The sequence below is a fragment of the Lobosporangium transversale genome, assembly GCF_002105155.1.
Source record: "Lobosporangium transversale strain NRRL 3116 chromosome Unknown BCR41scaffold_2, whole genome shotgun sequence".
NCBI classification, from domain to species: domain Eukaryota; kingdom Fungi; phylum Mortierellomycota; class Mortierellomycetes; order Mortierellales; family Mortierellaceae; genus Lobosporangium; species Lobosporangium transversale.
In genome coordinates this window covers 660,865-679,529 of record NW_019028980.1, presented here as the reverse complement: position 1 = coordinate 679,529, position 18,665 = coordinate 660,865, and the positions used below count along the sequence as shown (strand labels likewise).

The 18,665-nt window shown below is 41.7% G+C and overlaps 4 protein-coding genes across 4 annotated transcripts; 1 reads left to right on the top strand and 3 right to left on the bottom strand.

The window, feature by feature from the left end:
• Nucleotides 1-38: 38 nt before the first annotated feature.
• Nucleotides 39-3,972, bottom strand: BCR41DRAFT_391741 (hypothetical protein; the record flags this gene model as incomplete). Its single annotated transcript, XM_022028387.1, has 2 exons — nucleotides 39-2,963; nucleotides 3,124-3,972. 2 exons carry the CDS (start codon nucleotides 3,970-3,972, stop codon nucleotides 39-41), a joined length of 3,774 nt encoding a protein of 1,257 aa, XP_021885955.1.
• A 2,870-nt stretch (nucleotides 3,973-6,842) lies between these two features.
• BCR41DRAFT_383125 (DNA-directed RNA polymerase III subunit RPC2) lies at nucleotides 6,843-11,425 on the bottom strand (the record flags this gene model as incomplete). Its single annotated transcript, XM_022027419.1, has 8 exons — nucleotides 11,070-11,425; nucleotides 10,741-10,895; nucleotides 10,233-10,619; nucleotides 9,812-10,118; nucleotides 9,522-9,700; nucleotides 8,928-9,409; nucleotides 7,198-8,796; nucleotides 6,843-7,084 (listed from the first exon to the last, which is right to left on the bottom strand). The coding sequence occupies exons 1-8, from the start codon at nucleotides 11,190-11,192 to the stop codon at nucleotides 6,843-6,845; spliced, it is 3,474 nt and encodes a 1,157-aa protein (XP_021885954.1). The 5' UTR covers nucleotides 11,193-11,425.
• Nucleotides 11,426-13,899: 2,474 nt separating this feature from the next.
• BCR41DRAFT_344942 (hypothetical protein) lies at nucleotides 13,900-14,710 on the bottom strand. The gene has a single exon (XM_022022628.1). The coding sequence runs from the start codon at nucleotides 14,513-14,515 to the stop codon at nucleotides 14,354-14,356; it is 162 nt and encodes a 53-aa protein (XP_021885953.1). The 5' UTR covers nucleotides 14,516-14,710; the 3' UTR covers nucleotides 13,900-14,353.
• Nucleotides 14,711-17,046: 2,336 nt separating this feature from the next.
• BCR41DRAFT_316831 (hypothetical protein) lies at nucleotides 17,047-18,656 on the top strand. Its single transcript, XM_022021250.1, has 3 exons — nucleotides 17,047-17,661; nucleotides 17,812-17,934; nucleotides 18,035-18,656. Exons 1-3 carry the CDS (start codon nucleotides 17,175-17,177, stop codon nucleotides 18,514-18,516), a joined length of 1,092 nt encoding a protein of 363 aa, XP_021885952.1. The 5' UTR covers nucleotides 17,047-17,174; the 3' UTR covers nucleotides 18,517-18,656.
• Nucleotides 18,657-18,665: the final 9 nt, after the last annotated feature.

Genomic DNA, 18,665 nt, shown 5'->3' with positions numbered 1-18,665 from the left:
TACAAATAATAATACGAAGGATAGTTTTTTTTTTTCTTCTATTGCAATTGTGAACTTGAGTCTGGATTTGGGTTCGAGTATCGTTGTTGTGGATTCACTGGGAGTGATCGTCTGGTCTTCTTGCGCTGAAAGACTACTACATTCTCTTCTGACTTCATTACTAGGCTATCATTCATCCAGCTCCCTTCTTTTTGTGATTTTTCATCCTCTCCATGCTTGCATTCATCCGAGGCGCCCACTATATTATGATGTTCTTGATCTTCTGGTCCAAATACAGCTAACGAAGATGACGAAGAAGACATTAAACTAATCGTAGATATACGGCGAGATGATGGCGTTGATTGATTTTGTAGTCGTAGCTCTTCCTCCTGTGCTCGAAGAATATCAACATGTCTAGTGCATTGCTCCTTCACCAGCGTAAATCTCCCGACCTTGGTTCCAGGTTCAAACGTACGTTTCGGCTTGGAGCTAGCTAACGTTGATGTCGATGTTGACGGCCTACGCTCCACCGAGCCTGATGCAAGAGGGGTCACAGATGTAAATGGTGTTGACGCTGTCAGCGACGAGAGTGTATCACTGGCAGGAACAGTAGCAGCAACATTCTGTGGATCCGGCAAGAACAAGGTGGGTAAGGACTGTGTCCGTTGCCGATACATGGCCATAGCCATTGATGATGGGTTGAGAGTGAACGATCTAGTAGCAACAGTGGTATCCGTAATAACAGTGGTAGTAGTCGGTACAAACCCTGTTACGGATGATGTTCCTGCTTCTGATGTTGTTGATGACTGAAAATCAAACTCCTCTTTTTCCTCTTGTGGAGAGTCCAAGTTGATCTGTCGTGACAAAGGTGAAGGCGAAGATGAACGATTCCTAGAAGTGCCCCCTGGTAATCGTGGAAGACCACTGCTGCTACCACTACCACAACTCTGTAGTAAAGTATTCTTACATCTCGAAGGCTGAAGTGCATGTAGTGCTACGGTATGAGCAGGGACATGATGTGGATGTGAGCGTTGTTGTTGTTGAGATCTAGAGGGGACAATGGCCTGATCTGGCAAAGATGGTTCTAAATGAGTAGTACTGTTGCCCCTTGCCTGATTAAGAGAGGCTTCAGACCGATTGGCAGGCCCTTCTCTTTGTTGAGTCTCTTGTTCGCTACCCCCTAGCTCAATAGCAACGGCTGTCAATGACGTGAACGGACATCGCCGGGTAAGATCTCTCGAGAGTTCTGCTGCATCCTTTGGGGGGTTGGGCATCTCATCGACACGTCGGAGAGTAATACTAGTGCCACTCGTAGTGCGTGCACGCTCTCTCTTAAATTTAGTTGTTGTCAATGTCCCTCCTTCAGCTCCATCTCCTGAACACAGTCCATCCGACGTGAAAGAGTTCCTGCGCACCTGAGCCGAGGTCTTGGCACTGGACCAATCATCCTCAACCTTTTTACTATCGCCACTACTCCATACGATATTGTCGTTATCTGACTCTGCTGGTGTAGGTGGCTGTCTGACCAACGCTGGGATATTGAAGGGCATTTGTGCCATAGGTAAGAACATTGGTGATGGAGGCGCGCTGGAAGAGACGGACATCGTTGACAGTAATATAGGTGGCGATGAAGAAGGCCGTGATACTGCTTGAAAAGCTCCAGTGGTACCAGTGATGCCATCGCGAGGGTTGGTCCAGAACTGAGGATCCCAAATGTTGACTTTCCTCAGGAAACTCTGATTGCTGATCATACTGTCAGTCGTCAGCTGCCTATCCGAGTCCATTGTGTTTCCAGAGTCTGATCCAGGGATCATGGCCTTGATTAAATGGCTACTACCGCTACTGCTACTTTCGCCCGTTGACGGGTGGCCACTCCCGCTACTACCATCGGCTCCTTCTTCCACGCTGTTCGAAGCAATAGTGTCGTCAACATTATGATACTGAAACGAGCTGAGTACACTGTTATAATTGTCGCTATCATTCTCAATATCCGGCAGAATGGTGATTCCTGCTAGTTTTGCAAACTCTGTGACAGAAAGATCCTCTGAGTGTAGCGCATACATCCCACTTGCTTCTGAAACAGCAGCAGAGGCTATCCCTCCAACAGGCAATGACAAGTAGTGAGTGGGTATCGTTGTCCTTTTCTTTTTTAAAAGCCCAATCTTCTTTGCTCCAGCCTCCAATGCTCTAGTAATGTGTTTAGAAGGTGAAGAGAAGGAGGTTGAAGTGGACGGTAAAGATGGTTGATCACTGCCTTGGCCCTGTAGTTGTTGCTGCTGTTGTTGTTGAATTAATGGTAAGGGTGGTCCTGTTTTTGAGCGACGGGTTCTTCTAGACGGGAGTGGAACGGCATTCTGTCTAGATGGTAAGACTATTGGTTCCGTTGTCACAGTCGAGGATGTCACAGAGGAGATGAATGATGAAGGGATGATTGATGATAGCTGAGGTGTTCTAGTGCTTTTGCTATTTTTGTTACTACCGCTCAATAAACTGAGCGGACGCAACGTTGCTTTAAGACCACTACTGATTTTTGTGCTGTTATCAGCGTTGTTATTAGAGTTGATTTGTAATGGTGATGGTGATGATGATGACGGTGTGAAAAGAGAAGGATTGGTGTTTGTATCTGTTATTGTCGTCGTCACGGTTACAATCTCTTTCGGGGATAATGAATCACTGGCAATATTATTAACATTAGCATGTGTAGTGAGCTTTGTATTACTTGAATTAGTACCGATAGGCGCAGCAACCACTAGCGCGGTTGTTGATGGAATTGTGGTCGATAATGACGAAGTTACATCTTGCGACTGCGGTTGTTGTAACTCAAGAAGCAATTGGTGATGATGAGAGTCAGCGATGGCGGCAGCAGAAGAAGAGGCAGCATATCTGCTATGCTGGTCAAAAATAATCTCTGTGATTTTCGTTGGTGGAGAATCAGAGAGTGTAGAGTCAATGGTTGCGTGCGGTCGAAAGTCTGAAATGGTGGCCTTGGTTTAATACAAGAGCAATAGCAACGGCCAAAAAAAAAAAAAAAAAAAAAAAAAAAAAAAGAACGTGGACAAAGCGCATCCTGCGTTATCAAATATGAACACAGACAAAAAGGAAAGAGACAATCCAAATCGCTCAAACAAAGAAAGGATGTCTTACATTGTATCCTGGATGCACTGCCAACGTAGGCGGGGTCATGTTCTTACCACCACCTTTATAGTTGGTCTTGGTATTGCCGTTGCTCCTGCCAAATTGTAGTGAGGACAGCATAGAGCGAACAGGCAATCGTGGGGAGGTCATAGCATTAGGTTTCTTGGAATGTCCATCTCTATCTTGGTCTCTATCAATGTCTATATCTTTGTCACTATCGCCATCGAAAGACGAATGGGCTAACGATGCATCTTTATCCGTTGCTGGGTCTGTTGAGTCTTGTAGCTGTCGATGAAAGACATGGTAATATGACTGCAGGAACCCAAAGAAATTACCCCGTCGAAATCGAGCGGCCGAGCTATGGTATTTTGACCTGTGCTGGCGCCCGTGGTCGTGATGTTGATGTTGTGGACGGCCATGATGGTTATAAGCGTGGTATGAGTGAGAGTTCAATGATTGCTGTTGAAGGTACTGATAATGTTGTTGTCGTGGTGATAACGGCGGCTGTACTTCATTCTGTTCAGAACGACTTGATTGATGATGAAGTGGAAGATGGAGGAGCTTAGATAACTTGAACCGTGACACTGTCCCTGCACTTGCTGCTGTTGCTGCTGTTGCTGTTGCCGTCGTCGTTGCTGTTGCTGTTGTTGTAGTTCCTCGTCTTCTCCATCCTCCTTCGCCTTCGCTTTGTTTTCCTCCTCCACTGTCACTTCCAGATGACGAGGGTGGCGAGTCTTTGGAGTTTGTACGGAAAGTAGAAGAGCAAGTTGAGGCAGAAGACGATGAGGATGAAGTAGAGGTGGAGGATATACGGCGAGGAGAGTTCGTTACGGTCAGAGATACTGCTGCTGTTGGCATGGCAAAAGCGCCAGACTCATGTCTTTTTCTATTCTTTCTTATTTTTATTTCGATCTTCCTTTTTCTTCTCTCTCTTCGATGGTTTTGCTTGGTACTTTATGATCTAATAGTCAATGTAAACGGGTTCACCTTTCTCACACCCGCTTTCACTTGTTCATGCGCACACAAAGACGCACACAATTGCGCTTGTCCTCTCTCTTGCGATCGTTTACGATAAATGTATAAATGCAGACCTTCTGGTATACGTATCTATTTCTTCTTTCTTTCCTCTTCTTTTGACAATACAGAAGGCGAGAGAACAAAGTGGTGTGAAAGAAGTGATAGAAGGTGAAGACAGAGAGGATAGTAGGGCGTCGTGCGGACTGATGATGACAGGTTGAGGTGATTGGTAACGAACTTTAATTTCAAGCGACAGAATGGGGATACAAAAAAAAGGTGGGCGTTTGTCTGTGGAGATTTTGTACAAGAGAATAAAATGATGGATAAGTAAGGGTATGAAAGGGCGTGGGAGAGAAAAACAGAAAGAGTCTAAAGAAGTATTTCACAAATGGAGTAATGTAATAAAAAAGATTACATGCGATGAAGAATGCAGAAAAAAAAAAAAAAAAAAAAAAAAAAAAAGATGGAAAGGATGTGTGACGATAGAGCAGGGTTTTAGCTGTGAGTTGGAAGAACGCGCTTAGACTGCATCGCAAGGAAAAGTCCATCATGCAGTTCAGCTAGAAACGAACTAGTAGAAACAATAGAACCAGACTCAAGCATTAGAAGAGAGAGGAAGACAGCTCTCATTGGATTGCACTGCAAAAAAAGCATTGGACCGCATTGAGGTCAACACAAATGCATTTATCGAATAGCAGAGGTTGTAAACAACAAAACTGGTGTACAAAAAGCATGTCCAATTTTTTTCAGGCAACCGTGAGGTCGTCCTTTCTTTTCTTTTCTGCGATAGACAACAAGGACACGTTATAATTACAATATGCATTGCTAATGTTCGTTACTCCTTCATATCTACCATTTACTCTCCTGATATCTTATTTATCGCTCTTGTAAAAAAAAAAAAAAAAATCAGGAGACAGTACATGAACATGTACAAAGAAGATGAAATTAAGTAAGAAAAAAGAAAAGGGAGCTACTATTTTGACAACGCGAAAATGTGTGCGGATACAGGAAATCGATTCAATCTTGATGGGTGGGTCCAGTTGTTGTGCATGTTTCTGTGTGAGAGCCCTGTGGCAACCTTCGTTGGGTCACGCTTGTCTTTTTTTCCTTGCTTGCAAATGGAGACTTTAAGCTTCGAAAATGTTGGACTGTATACATTAATATTAAAAGATTTATAAATGTTCTTGCTTTTGTCAAGCTAGACTAGCATGTACAATTTACTCATACAACGAATGGCAAGTGGGAAGGGTTAATAAGTAATAAACTTGGCTCCGCTAGCTTCCTCCAAATTTATACATCCTTGACCAATGCTACGCGTCTTTGCTGTCTCCATTGCCCTTATTGCTATTCCTTCCAATAACCAAAATAAAGCATTCTACACTCGATAGAATCATATGTCATTAGTCGAAGAGGACATTCATTTTTGTATTTTTTTTTAATGCAGGGTTATTCCTTTTTTTTCCTTCCCGCCCAAGAAATATATCGTCATCGAGCATATTTCTTTACCCCACTCCGACCAATGCCCTTTACCGTCGTACCACCCACTTTGTATTTTTTCCTTTTCATGTTTCTATGCTGAGCCCTTTCATGAACAGGCCTTGATGACATAAAGCAACATCCACTTTTCATATTGCGCAATACCTTCTTGACGACATCCTCGAAGTTTCGCGACTCCTTGACCTTCCTATAGCCATCAATTCATCAAAGTCCACGATGAATGGCTGCACAAGATCATCCCTGCCCTCAAAGAGAAGCACTAACTGGAAGTTTGAAAATCTGGTTACGACTGACAGCAAAGTAGACCTCCAAAAACCCTGAGCATGGGACTTTCTGGAAAAGTGACAAGTCTCATCAAGTGCATGTGAAGTGAACGAAAACGACCATCCCTTTATCAAGGAGTCGTGGTATGATTTTGGTAAGAAAATCGTATTTGTGCCATAGTCGCTAAAGTGACTCTTAAGGAGGCTTCCTGCTACCGCTAGTTTTGCCGAGGCCGGATGTCCTTCTGACAATCTCCAGCCCTAGGCTCGTCCTCAGACTGGTGACGAGCCTACTCCAGCCCATGATTGTTGAGCTCAGCCTCTAACGATAGCTCATAAACGTCACTCATAAAAATATGAATGAGCCCATAAAAAAAATACACCTTTGAAAACAGCTTCAAGCTCTTCAGATAACAGTACATACACTGTTTGACGGTGAGAGCAACAAAAAGGAGGCGTTGATAAAATACGGGAGACATTGACTTTTGAGCTGATTTTGGGATATAAGATGCCTGACAAGCATTCGATTATTCTTCCATCTCATGTCTATTCGCCTTTGATTTTTCTTTGCGTGTTGATGACGGGCCAAGATATAAGCCCTATACTACTAAACTCGTCTCGAGGATTGAAGGGTGATAGTGGCGGAAACAACCACAACGAGCAACGATGGTGAAGATGACTATGGTGCTTAATAAACAAACTTTTAAAAGTCAAGAAACTCGATCACCCATTTATTTCACGAAAATTATGGTTATGGTTCACCTTGTTCATGACTTTCGCTTTGCAGCAATTATTTTTGGACGAAATTTTGTGCAACACATGAAGCGTTCTCTTACTTTTCAAATAAGGTCCAAGTTGGCAATGAAGTATTCTGTAATATTGTCAGGGTGAATGTCATGTTGTAAATGCTAGAAATATGCAGTACAATGCAATTTTATTTTTCTAATTTTTTTAAAAGACATTCTCGAGCTGCAGACGGGGGATGACGTTCATGGATTGTAGTTCCTGGAATAGAAGCTTGCATGCATATGGGATCTGCATCTTAGCCATACCCTTCGAACTCTTACAGTGCTGGCACCAGCCTGCGTATCCCAACAAACCACACATCTCACAAACATGAATCTCAAAAATATCGGATGAAATCATCAAACGTTCCAGCAAAAGCATACTGGCTCCATAACCAATTAAGCAATCTATAGTCAAACAACCAAGGTAAAAAAAAAAAAAAAAAAAAAAAAAAAGGTTAAAATAATAAGCTTGCAGCACTGTGAATTATTGTCACAAAGCCATTGGTAGACATGCTTACCTCTCTCCATCTCTCCGAGACGCAAACCACCATCTCTGGAACGACCTTCTGTTGGCTGACGAGTCAATACTGCACGAGGACCACGAGAACGTGAGTGCATCTTGTCCATAACCATATGCTTCAATTTTTGGTAATAGACAGGTCCAAAATAGATATATGCTGACAATGGCTCTCCAGTAACTCCACTCGTCACAAAATCTTTTCCAGAGTATGAGAATCCGTTTTCGATCAAAATGCGACTCATGTCTTCAACCTTGGATCCACCGAACGCAGTTCCATACTGCAATTCTCCCTTTAAAACCCCCGCCTTGCCTGCCAACAACTCAATCATCTTCCCGACCGTCATACGAGATGGGAAACCATGAGGGTTCATGATGACATCTGGGCAGATACCCAGGTCTGAGAATGGCATGTCCTCCTGCTGAATAATGATACCACAGACTCCCTTTTGTCCGTGACGTGACGAGAACTTGTCTCCCAATTCAGGACGACGAGTCTGCCGAATAAGCGCCTTGATCAACGTCTGATCATTCTCGGTGGTTGTCATCAAAACTTTATCTACATAACCCTCCATGGCGCTCTTATATGACATGGGCGCATTCTTGTATGCATTGGCTGTTGGGTCACGCGAATTGACACCGATATCTGAGCTAGTGTTAGTAGGCATCTGTTTGTTGATATAGACTTGACCAGGCTTGATCCTTTCTCCAACTGAGGCAATACCATCCTTATCCAGCACATCAAACTTATCCTGAACAATGCTGGGATCGTCCGGATGAACTGGTGGATCTGCGAGGCGATCATAGCTTCCATTGGGATACTGTCGAAGTAATGTGGCATATTTACGAAGCACCTGGCATCGACCATATCCGCGATCTAGCGACGCCTTATTCAAAACAAGCGCATCCTCAATGTCATAACCAGAATTGGACATGACTGCGACCGTAGCATTCTGTCCTGCAGGCAATTTATCATATCCAATCATCTCGATCGTCTTGGTCTTGACCATAGGCTGTTGAGGATAAACCATGAGGTACAGCAATGTGTCGATACGATTAAATTGGTTGTAGCCAATGGCTCCAATGGCTTGCTTACCCATAGCACACTGGTATGTGTTACGGGGTGACTGGTTATGATGTGGATAAGGAATCAATCCAGCGACAGCTCCAAGAATGGTGAAGGGCTCAATTTCAACATGAGTCGACTGAGGGATAATCTCACGTTCGTATAGTGCAATGTTGGAATCGCTTTCCTCATTAACATCCAGATACTCGATCAGTCCAAGGCGCAAAAAATCATCAAAAGCGAGTTTGCCTGCAGAAAGTTGTACAATATGCTCTGACTTGACTCTCGACTTGCCGTTTTCAACGATGATCAATGGCCGGCAAATGCGTCCACCATCGCATGAAATATGAACAGAATTGTGATGATCACTGATAAAAATGCTGACAAATTCTGAGATGCGGCCGGCTCTTCGCATGCGGCGAAAAGCCGCAACAAATTGCTTACTATGGCGCGTGATTCCCAGAATATTTCCGTTCAGGAAAACCAGGAAAGTATCAGGCAGGTATAACTCTGGCCCCGTAAGCAATGACACATCTATATGGTTATTCGAGTAAAAGAATTGTAAGCAAAGGCAACTAATACAAATAGCAACTGTGTAGAAACATGAAGAGTGGTTTTGTGAAGATAAGAATATAAAAAGAACAAAAAACAATCAATATATATACCTTCTACACCAAGGATGAAAGCTAGTTTGACGAGAGGTTCTTCTTCGTCATCCACAGTAATGTGTGTCATGAGCGCCAAGTTCTTGACAAGACCACAGGCCTCTCCCTCTGGTGTATCAGAGGGACACAGCATTCCCCATTGAGAGGGCTGCAAAGCTCTTGGTCCTGAGACTTTCCTGGTCTTTTCGAACTGCGACGAAATACGTGTCATCATACCCAATGCTGAAATGAAACTCAAGCGACTCAACACCTGCGTAATACCAGCTCTCTCCATTTTAAAGCGCTTCAAACTCCAGTTACCAGACGAGATAGCACGGACAAATCCTGCAGTGATATGATCTCCATGGATGAGCAGCTGACTATAAACGTCGAATTCCTGAGTCCTGTTAGGCTTCTTGAGTACCTTGTCGATGTTCATCTTCAAGTCTGAATTAAACTTTTTGAACAAATCTTCAAACAAGAGTGATAACAATTGTCCAGCCCTAATTGGTGTAGCCACATTTCAAGAAAAGTATGGTCAGTATCTAGACTCTTGATGCTTCATCTTATAACTTCAACCATTGTTTTTTTATCCATAACCCGGTTCTGTCATACAACTCAAGGCGCTTATTTCCAACATAATCGCGGTCATCAACCAAATCTCCGCGAAGCATGGCCATAACCACACGACGAGTCATTACCGCCACGTAGATACATTTGGGTCTGAAGTTGTTGTCATGGACCTCTACGTGCGCCAAAACAACTGTTGCTAAAACTTCCAGTGCCTCTTCAGACTATATAGGATATAGAAGTGGAAAGCTAGTCAGTATGCAATCATAAGCCGTTACTCTTTGCAAAAAGAATATGAAAAAAAAAAAAAAAAAAAAAAAAAAAGGCCGACTTACAGGAGGTCTACGGATGCCTGTAGTAAAGGCGCGCTTGGGGGACTTGATCTTTGATCCAATATAGTCAAGTGCCTGCTGTTGAGTAAAAATCTTCATCTTTGAGCATTCTTCAAGGTTGAGTGAAAACTTGTCGATATACTTTGAATCCTGTCCGCAAACGAGTTGTGTGATCTCCTTGTCTGACTGCATACCCATAGCCTTGAGTGCCACAACAATGGGAATATCCTCTGAAATTGAGTTGTGTTTTAAATAAATCTTTCCGTGTTTTGTTCCAACATATGTCTTGGATTTACGTTCCATCGTAGAACTATATTTTTATATATTTGAGCATATTCTTAGTGCTAAATCCCTGTTGTCGACATTTTTTCCAGCAATTGTGATGATAGATGGCGAAGAATATAAAGACTGCAAAACTGCGTACCTGGTAACTCCTGCCTGGACAAACCCTTTGCGATCTACATCGACGAGAATACGGTTCTTTGACATCTGCTCCTGGACCAAAATAACCTTCTCCACACCTTTAACCACAAAATATCCACCTGGATCTAATGGACACTCGTTCATCTTTGCCAATTCCATTTCGTTCTTTCCTGTGAGGACACAATGTGAGCTCCTAAGCATAATAGGCATTCTTCCAATGGGTACGCCCTTACGCCTTACGATCTGGCGACCACGGACATATTCGACATCGACATAGATATTGGCAGAGTATGTGAGATCACGAAGACGACACTCATGTGGTGTATATGATTTATTCATAGCTTCCTGATCTGGTCTTTCTGGTGCGCCGACTCTAATTCCGGTGTATCTAATGAATCGCATTTGTTACGTTAAGCTGCGTGTTAGCCAAGTTTTGATAGTATTCCGAATACGTATACTCTAATAGGAAAAAAGAAAAAAACCTTATCGTCAACAAGAACATTGCGTACTTGAGGTAAAAGTGAGGGTCAACATCAGATTTGACCCGCTCATTGGCTTTGATAATCTTTTCCAGATCTACGTTTATAAAATAGTTGAAAGAGTCGATGTGCTGTTTAACTAAACCCTTGACTTTTAAGAACGCAGGAAGCAGCTTCCATTTATCCTATGAAAGTTTTTTTCCAAATATACAAACAGATTTTTTTTTTCCATGTCAGTTGGAAGATTCGTTGTAATGCCTTGTAAAGAAGGCGGCGCAGTTAGAGTCTCTTTTGTGTTGCTGGTTTTTTTTTTATTTTTTTATTTTTTTTTATTTTTTATTTTTATCATCCTGACTCACCTCGACCGAAGGAATAGGGTCTGTGAGTCCCTTGCTGCCAAACAAGGCCTCTGCATGCTTCTGAGCCTCCTTCAAACTAGACTTAACATCAGCCTTTGCTTCTTCCAAATTCTTTGAAATCATGGTGAGATTGTGTAGTGTGGCAACCAGGTTTGTTCAAGTAATGAGTTGGCAAAGTCAGGAAGCGAAAACGCACTAAAAACAATGACTGTGTCGAGAAGTCGAGTGGTCGAGTGGTCGAGAGAAAGAAAGCGAGAAAGAGCGACAGAGATAGCAATAGTGTCTTTTTTTTTTTTCCTCCTTTTATCCACTACCCGAGCGACAATGCCTGGTTCTCGAAACAGAAGAGAAGCAAGTGAGCGAGCGGCACACAAAAAAAAATGTCAAATGTTTTTATTTCCTGAGTGACTGTTCAAAACCAAAAAAAGGGTTGCTCGAACGAACAGAGCCATCTAGTCCACTTCCAGCTGGAAGAATAATCCAACGATGCAATGCAATAGTTGCAGCTTTCCATCACTCTCTTTTGACTTTTTTTTTTTTTTTTTTTTTTTTTAATTATAATCTCTCCCATGCTCACTCTCACCCATTTGCTCCTTTTAATAATATGTAATAATAAGTAATAATAAGAATAGGTTCAATTATTACTGAAAAAGACGACTCTGTTTTTTAACAAAAAAGAGTCGTTTAAAACAGAATAATGGGTTTCCAAAAATTAGCACATCCTTCTTTCCAAAGAGAAAGAAGAATGTACTGGGTTGTGTCTGAATGGTGTCAGCAATATACTCCGTCAGTAAGACCTTCATTAGAGTATACGTGATTCCATCCGGATAGGAATGGTGAGGAATCAAAGTTTTACGAATGGCGCTGCTTTATACAATTTTCGATGTCACATGACAAACATATGCTTTTATTTTGTGTTGTACGCTGTCTATGAATTAAAACAATGCTGTCTATGAACCGATCCTATTTGGATTCTCCATCCTTTTGTGGCTGCTTGAAGCTATATTGAGGGAGTGACTGGCTGGCAATGCCTGCTTGAAGTTCATATTTCTGACGGGTCTCTGCAGATTCATTCTTCCATGCGTCATTGATATTGGCCTTGACTCGGTTGGAGGTGGATTCATCTAAGAACATGAATAGAGCCTTGCTACTCTCAAATATGGTCGAGCTGTTTGACGATGTTGGGTTCATGATCGGATTGCCTTAGCGTGTTTTTTATGATTATTATTTCTCTTTCGAGTTTGTGTGTAGAAAAGTATAACTGCCTTCAGAAAGGATGGATAAGTTGTAAGATGATAATTAGATGGGAAGGAAAAAAATGTCGCGCGCTTAAATACTGAAATAGATCAGAAGGCTAGCATTCAACTTTGCCTTTGACAATAGGACTCATTATCTGTAGAAATACAAACAAATAAGACACCACAATAGCGTTGACCAATAAAGGGATAAATGCTAAACATTAAAGGGCTCCCTCCATTCTTTGTTTTCTAACACCTTCTTTTTTTTTTAGATCGTCCCTTTCTCATTCAAAACAAAGATAGTATCACGATGAAGACTGTTCTACCAACTTCGCGTGGCAAAGCTCAAGCCCCCAAAATTAATTGCAGAAGAGGCGATACTGCACGTCCTCTTTTTCTTTTGAGTGGGAGTGTAGTCTTTCATGCCTTATTCTTCATTTTAATAATTTTATGGCAAGAGAATAGGATTTGAAAGTGCCATGTACATTCAACCCAAAGCTGAACTGCCTGTACACGAAAATAGGACTCTCAGTGGACAATCACAACGTATAACACTCCATGAGGTTGGGCCAAGTGAGCAGTTGAAGTGTCTTAAGGAGTCGTACCAAGAGCACTCGAGGTTGGTCTTTGTAGTGGAGGGGGGTTTGAAATCCTTTTATGGATTAAAAAAGACCAAAGTCCTTCGTTACAAGAAAAGAACAAGGATTGAAAACTGAAATAGGACAAGCAATTGAGGGGATGTCGATGCCACACAACAAGAAGCACTATGTGGAATAGTGTGGACTTGGTACTTTAGTGTACTCATCTGTGTAACAATTCGATTATGAGGTTGCAGATCCATAGTATGATCATGGGTCTGACTGTCTCGACATTACAAGAAAACAAAACAAAACAAAATTAAAAGATCCAGTGTTTTGGAAATGAATTTCATGTTACACATGCACAGCGCTTTAGTGTTTTAGCTCCTTCCCTTACGGCGCCAAAAGTCGTCAAAAGTCTAGATTTGGAGTCAGTGCTTCTCTTGTACTGAGGCATTGACACTGTTTCAATTATTTTGTCAATACCGTTTTTTATTTTTTGTTGTTGTCGTGCATTGCATGCTACAAGCAAACAGAGAGGGGCTTGCACAAGTTGACGTGCACCTCTGAGGTTAGTACTGCTTCGTTTTCGACATAGACAAATTTTGAGACGAGGAGTTGCTTACTCCTATTATATTTTGTTTATCTTTTTCCTTTTCTTCTGGAATGGCGAAGCTGAGGCGACAAGAGATGCTCATTTTGCTTGGACTTCTCTATACGTGCTATCATTTGATTTAATAAAAATAGCTGGCTTCGACCTACTTCAACAATAAAACCCCTTTTTTGTTACTCATCATGGTGAACACTTAAGCTTGTTTTAGTCAATGTAACTTAGTTCACAGCCTTATTTTTTCTCCAAAACCATGCTGAATCTCCAAAGGCGCAGTAACCAATGACGGGAAACAAATGTTGATACTTTGTGTAAACTCATTCACGCACCGCTTTTTTATTTTACATACTATAAACATTCTATGTACTTTTTTTTTTTTTTTTTTTTTTTTTTTTTTTTAGGATGGTAGGATCTGCTTGGATTCATCCTCATCTAAAAGGATTTCATGGACTACTAGCCCAGCTTCGTTGCTGCCAGAGCTTGAGCCTTCAGAGTCGTTATACATATCATCAACACCCAGGCTGCGGCGTTGATGTGATTTAAGGAAAAGATCTTCGTTCCATCTAAAACCTTTACTTGAGTGGGGAATGATATAGAGTTCGGACGACACAGGTACCGCAGAATAGACAGCCTCTGGGATAGAAATGATCGAGGGCTCGGTTTGAAGGGACGTAGTCGATGAGGCAGCCGACTCGGATGAGTATAGCCTCTTGTCCTCTTGATTCTGGTCTGTCTCTAGGCTACGATCAGTAGCTGACTCATCACTATCGTTGCTATTCTTATCCTGGAGATGTTCGGTATCGGTAGTGCGACCCTTGGTATGCATTTCTTCATCTGAATCACTACCCTCATCTTCGCTTAAGCCCGGCACAGCAGAGTCATCATCGTCGCTGCGTTCACCCATGATCTCATCTTCACTAGTAGACCTCCTTGATACGGACCTTGACGATGAGGCTGCACTGATGGCATCATTGACACCCAGTTGCGAGACATGAGTCTCAACACCGTCCATGTCAACATCAGTCATTGATTGGGATTGGCCTGATGCATACTTTGATGCTGAATGTGCGTTCATGATGCGGTCTTGAGCAATGAGAGTAGAGCTGATCCTTGTTTGGCTTTCACACACAACACGAGTAGGTTTATATGCTGCGGACGTTGGAGGGAGTCGAATAGAATATTTTTCTGATATGGATGGCACAAGTCAAAAAAAAAAAAAAAGAATAGGCAAAGGAAAAAGGACAAAGGACAAAAAGAGAGGAAGAGTGTCAACTGAAATGTGTCTGTGTCACGGATGTGAGAGAAGACGCAGTGGGCGAAAGTAAAAAGAAAAAAATGGCGGCAAGAAGGTTTTAAGGTTGAGTTGATGGTAGTAGTAGTAGTAGTAGTAGTAGTAGTAGTAGTAGTAGTAGTAGTAGTAGTAAAAAAAAGGGCTACGGAAGACGTGAAAAGACTAATTGTTTGAAGAAGAAGGAAGGAAAGAGAGAAGGAGAGCAGCAGTCTTATTTATACGAAAAAGAGGGAGAGGAAGAGAGAGGTGAAAGCGGAAGGAAGGGGGATGAGGCGAATGAAGTCGAGTCAAATGAAGTTGTCATGAATTTGACTTTGCCATCGTATTAATCGCAGCAATTAAGTTTTGAATTAAATAAAGTAACATTAACAAAAAATAAGTCAATGATCAAGATGGCGCAGCGTGTTGGGCGATGCAAACACAGGGCAAAAAGAAAGTATGGATATGCATTTACACCCTTCACGAACTCTATTTACTACTATCCCCTCTTCATAATCGAAACTACTTACCCATCCATTCTTTTCTCTTTTGTTCAATTAATTTTTATCAATGGGTATTTTCATACATCCATGCACATACACCGTCTGTAACACTTTCGACTTCAGTTAAGGAAAGTGTTGTCATCACTCGATTCGATGATGCTTCTTTTTTATTCTTCAATTATTAATTCACAGTCGACATAATGTATCAAAAGTTTGGTCTCTCCTTTTTGTCGCTCGTAATAATCCGTAACGTGTCCTTCATTATTGGGCCCACCGCGCAGTGAAAGAAAGGATGTCATAACCATTCAAGTGTTGCTTCCTTTGTATTACATTGGATGTCGCAGTTGCAGTAGCAAATCGACACACCTTGACAACAGAATTACAGTTTCGTCACATTCGACTCTACTGCGCCCTCGCAATTGCAACTTTCTTTTATTCTCGATCCTTTTTATCCTTCCCGATCACCATCGCTTTTCTTTTTCTTTTTTCTTTTTTTTTTTTTATAGAACCTCATTACTTGCAGAAACAAACACTTGAGTTGCATCATTTTCTCCGTTGGATTGAGGGTGCTACAAAAAGGACTGGGGACAAGGAACAAAACACATCAACAATGGAGGCACCATGTTGTGCAACAGGCCAATTATTTTTATCTCCAAGATGGCAAAAAATAGCTTTTACCTCATATCCTTCCTCCAACCCCTGGCGAGCTAAACAGTCAGCAACAGCTTGGCGTTGAACAATGTTCACTCCATCCATGACCCTTTGGATATAAACAAAACACAAAGGTTATTAATAAAAAGCAACCTTTTCTAACCTTTTTTTTAACCTATTTTAACTTTATACTTTTGTTTCTTATATTTTTTTTTTTATTTATTTATTTTTTATTTTTTACCTTTTTCAAAGAAACGCCCCCAAGTCACAAGTTCAGGTCCATGGATAATATAACACTGCATATATTTTCAAATGTAAAATGTACACAGCGCACAAGGAGTTCCCCAGCTGTAGTAAAGCTTTTGGCGGGAAGAGAAGAGATGAATGGCTGAACAAAAATAAATCAACCTGCATCTCCACAAATAGCGACGGCGGTTGTGGCTGCGCGATGGTATCACGCAAAAATGCCACTTGCTTCGATTCGATTTCATAAAAATAGGGCATTTTTAACCGTAATGTCGTACCACTCAAGCTCGCCATTTGCCCACGAATGTCAAATGATCCTGATACCTTCTATCCACTAAAGTGACTGAATCCGTGAATACGTTCAAGAAGAGATCACGTTCAAAAAGTGAAATTCACAGGCACATCGACTCTAAATAGGCTAGATCGAGCTTACAGTGTGCTGTAAACTACTACATGTCATTATTTCATTACCTCCTATCACGCCTCCGCTTTCTCTGTCTCCTTTTCTGTCCCTCCTTCAGGCACAAACGTGGTCAGCAGTAAAGACAAATGTGGAAGGAAAGGGCTCCGAAAAATTAATATTTGCGCGCTTTGAACTTTTTTATCATTAAAAGTCTTTCCAATGGTCTGTACATGTACATGCAATAAAATGAATTGCTCTTTTATTTTTTTCTTTCACTCTTTCTTCAATCTCATTCTTATTCATTCATCACCCATCTTCCTTGGCTTTCTCTTCATTCCTCATCAGTCCCCCGTTTTGTTTTTACACTTTCGAACAAAGGAAAAAAAAAAAAAAAAAAAAAAAAAAAAAACTACAAGACAAACACTACACAGCTTGTTGTAAATAACCCCCTGAGGGTTTTCTCTTTTTTTTTTTTTTTTTTTTTTTTCCCTACTTTACATCTTATTCTCTCTCATTTTCTCGTTTGCGACAGCACAATAGCCTTAACGCAACACCGCTCTTCGACATTAGCAACAATAGTTCTTGGGCATTTCAGATATTGCACACATGATTGCACTTTTTCCATCCTCATTACAACTGATCCTCTTGACAAGTTCATGTCTCCTCTTCAGTATAATAATAACGCCGCTGGCAGAAGCAGCAGATTCTGTTACACGCGATCAACTATATAATCAGAATGGGCTTGTACAGAACTGGATTGCACCCATGCCCACAACCCCGATTACTAGCAAAGGCGGGAAAGGAAGGAACAGCAGTCTAAGTGGTGAAAAATATATCGTCCAAAATTGGTCAACTACCTACAAGCACATTGCGATGGGAGGCAATGATATCTCATTTACCCCAGATCCCTATAACCCTAGTGGTGGTCCTGTTTTGCAAGTAAACTACCCTAAAGGATCATTTGCACCTTCCCTTGGGCCTGTCATGGGTGGAGCACAGTTTTATGCAATCCCTTTTGGTAATAAGACATCGTTTGAGAAGATGATGGTCAGTTATGATGTTGCATTCCCGAATGGTTTCAATTGGGTCCAAGGTATGACTTGAAGGCAAAAGTCAATAGTTGAAGTTTGTAATATTTTCAGGCACCGATTTTTGCCACTATTTCTTAATCTCTGCTTTCTCTAACCTTATCCATCTTGGTTGTCTTTATCATTTTTGCTTGACCTCAACTACTCCCATTTAGGCGGCAAGCTTCCTGGAGTGTACGGGGGCGCACCCCACGATGGTTGCTCTGGAGGCATCCAATCCACTGGAGATCATTGTCTCACAGTGCGGCTCATGTGGCGATCCAGCGGAGCTGGTGAAGGTAAATTATGAACTGCAAAATAATGAGGGTCTTTTTTTTTTTTAATTTGTCTGCATACTTAATAAAATTTAATTTACCCAATATACTATGATACTACAAGTGTATGCCTATGTTCCTGCAGGTCCTGAATCCAGTCTTTGCAAGAGTCCCGAGGTGATATGCAATGATGAGTATGGCAAATCCATTGGTCGAGGACAGATTTATTTCCCCTCAGGTGTTTGGAACCGCATCGATGTAGTCATGGCATTGAATGAACCAGCTGGTAACCATAATGGCATGTTGCAGGTCTACATGAATGGAAACTTGGCTGTTGAGATGAATAATATACCCTATCGCTCTACAGGCATGGTCGGGTTTCAAGGGCTGATGTTTTCATCTTTCTTTGGAGGATCTGATGCGTCTTATGCCACACCAGTTGATACTCAGGTCTATTTTAAGAACATTCAACTGAGTGTGGGTGAGGTTGCAAGGCTGTACGAAGGTACAGGAGGAAGCGGCAGTCCTAGAGTAATGAGTCTTCGGTCTGCAGGCAAGACCATATTGTTGACTATGGTGGCTGTTGTCATCCTTGCCCTTGCATAAATAGCATGAATATACAAAATACATCCATGCGATGAACATGTAGAAAGAATATCGATAGATAAAGATCAACATTTTGCATTTTTCACCAAACGTCACCTGCAAGCCACTTCGACCACTTTTGGACTAAAGCTGTACAGAGGAACAGGGCG

Excerpts from the sequence above, each read along its gene's own strand:
- BCR41DRAFT_344942 (XM_022022628.1), bottom strand. The coding sequence starts at position 14,515 with ATGTTGACATGGACGGTGTTGAGACTCATGTCTCGCAACTGGGTGTCA.
- BCR41DRAFT_316831 (XM_022021250.1), top strand. The coding sequence starts at position 17,175 with ATGATTGCACTTTTTCCATCCTCATTACAACTGATCCTCTTGACAAGT. Across the intron at positions 17,662-17,811 it reads TGGTTTCAATTGGGTCCAAG|GCGGCAAGCTTCCTGGAGTG; the intron begins GTATGACTTGAA and ends ACTCCCATTTAG. Across the intron at positions 17,935-18,034 it reads ATCCAGCGGAGCTGGTGAAG|TGTATGCCTATGTTCCTGCA; the intron begins GTAAATTATGAA and ends TGATACTACAAG.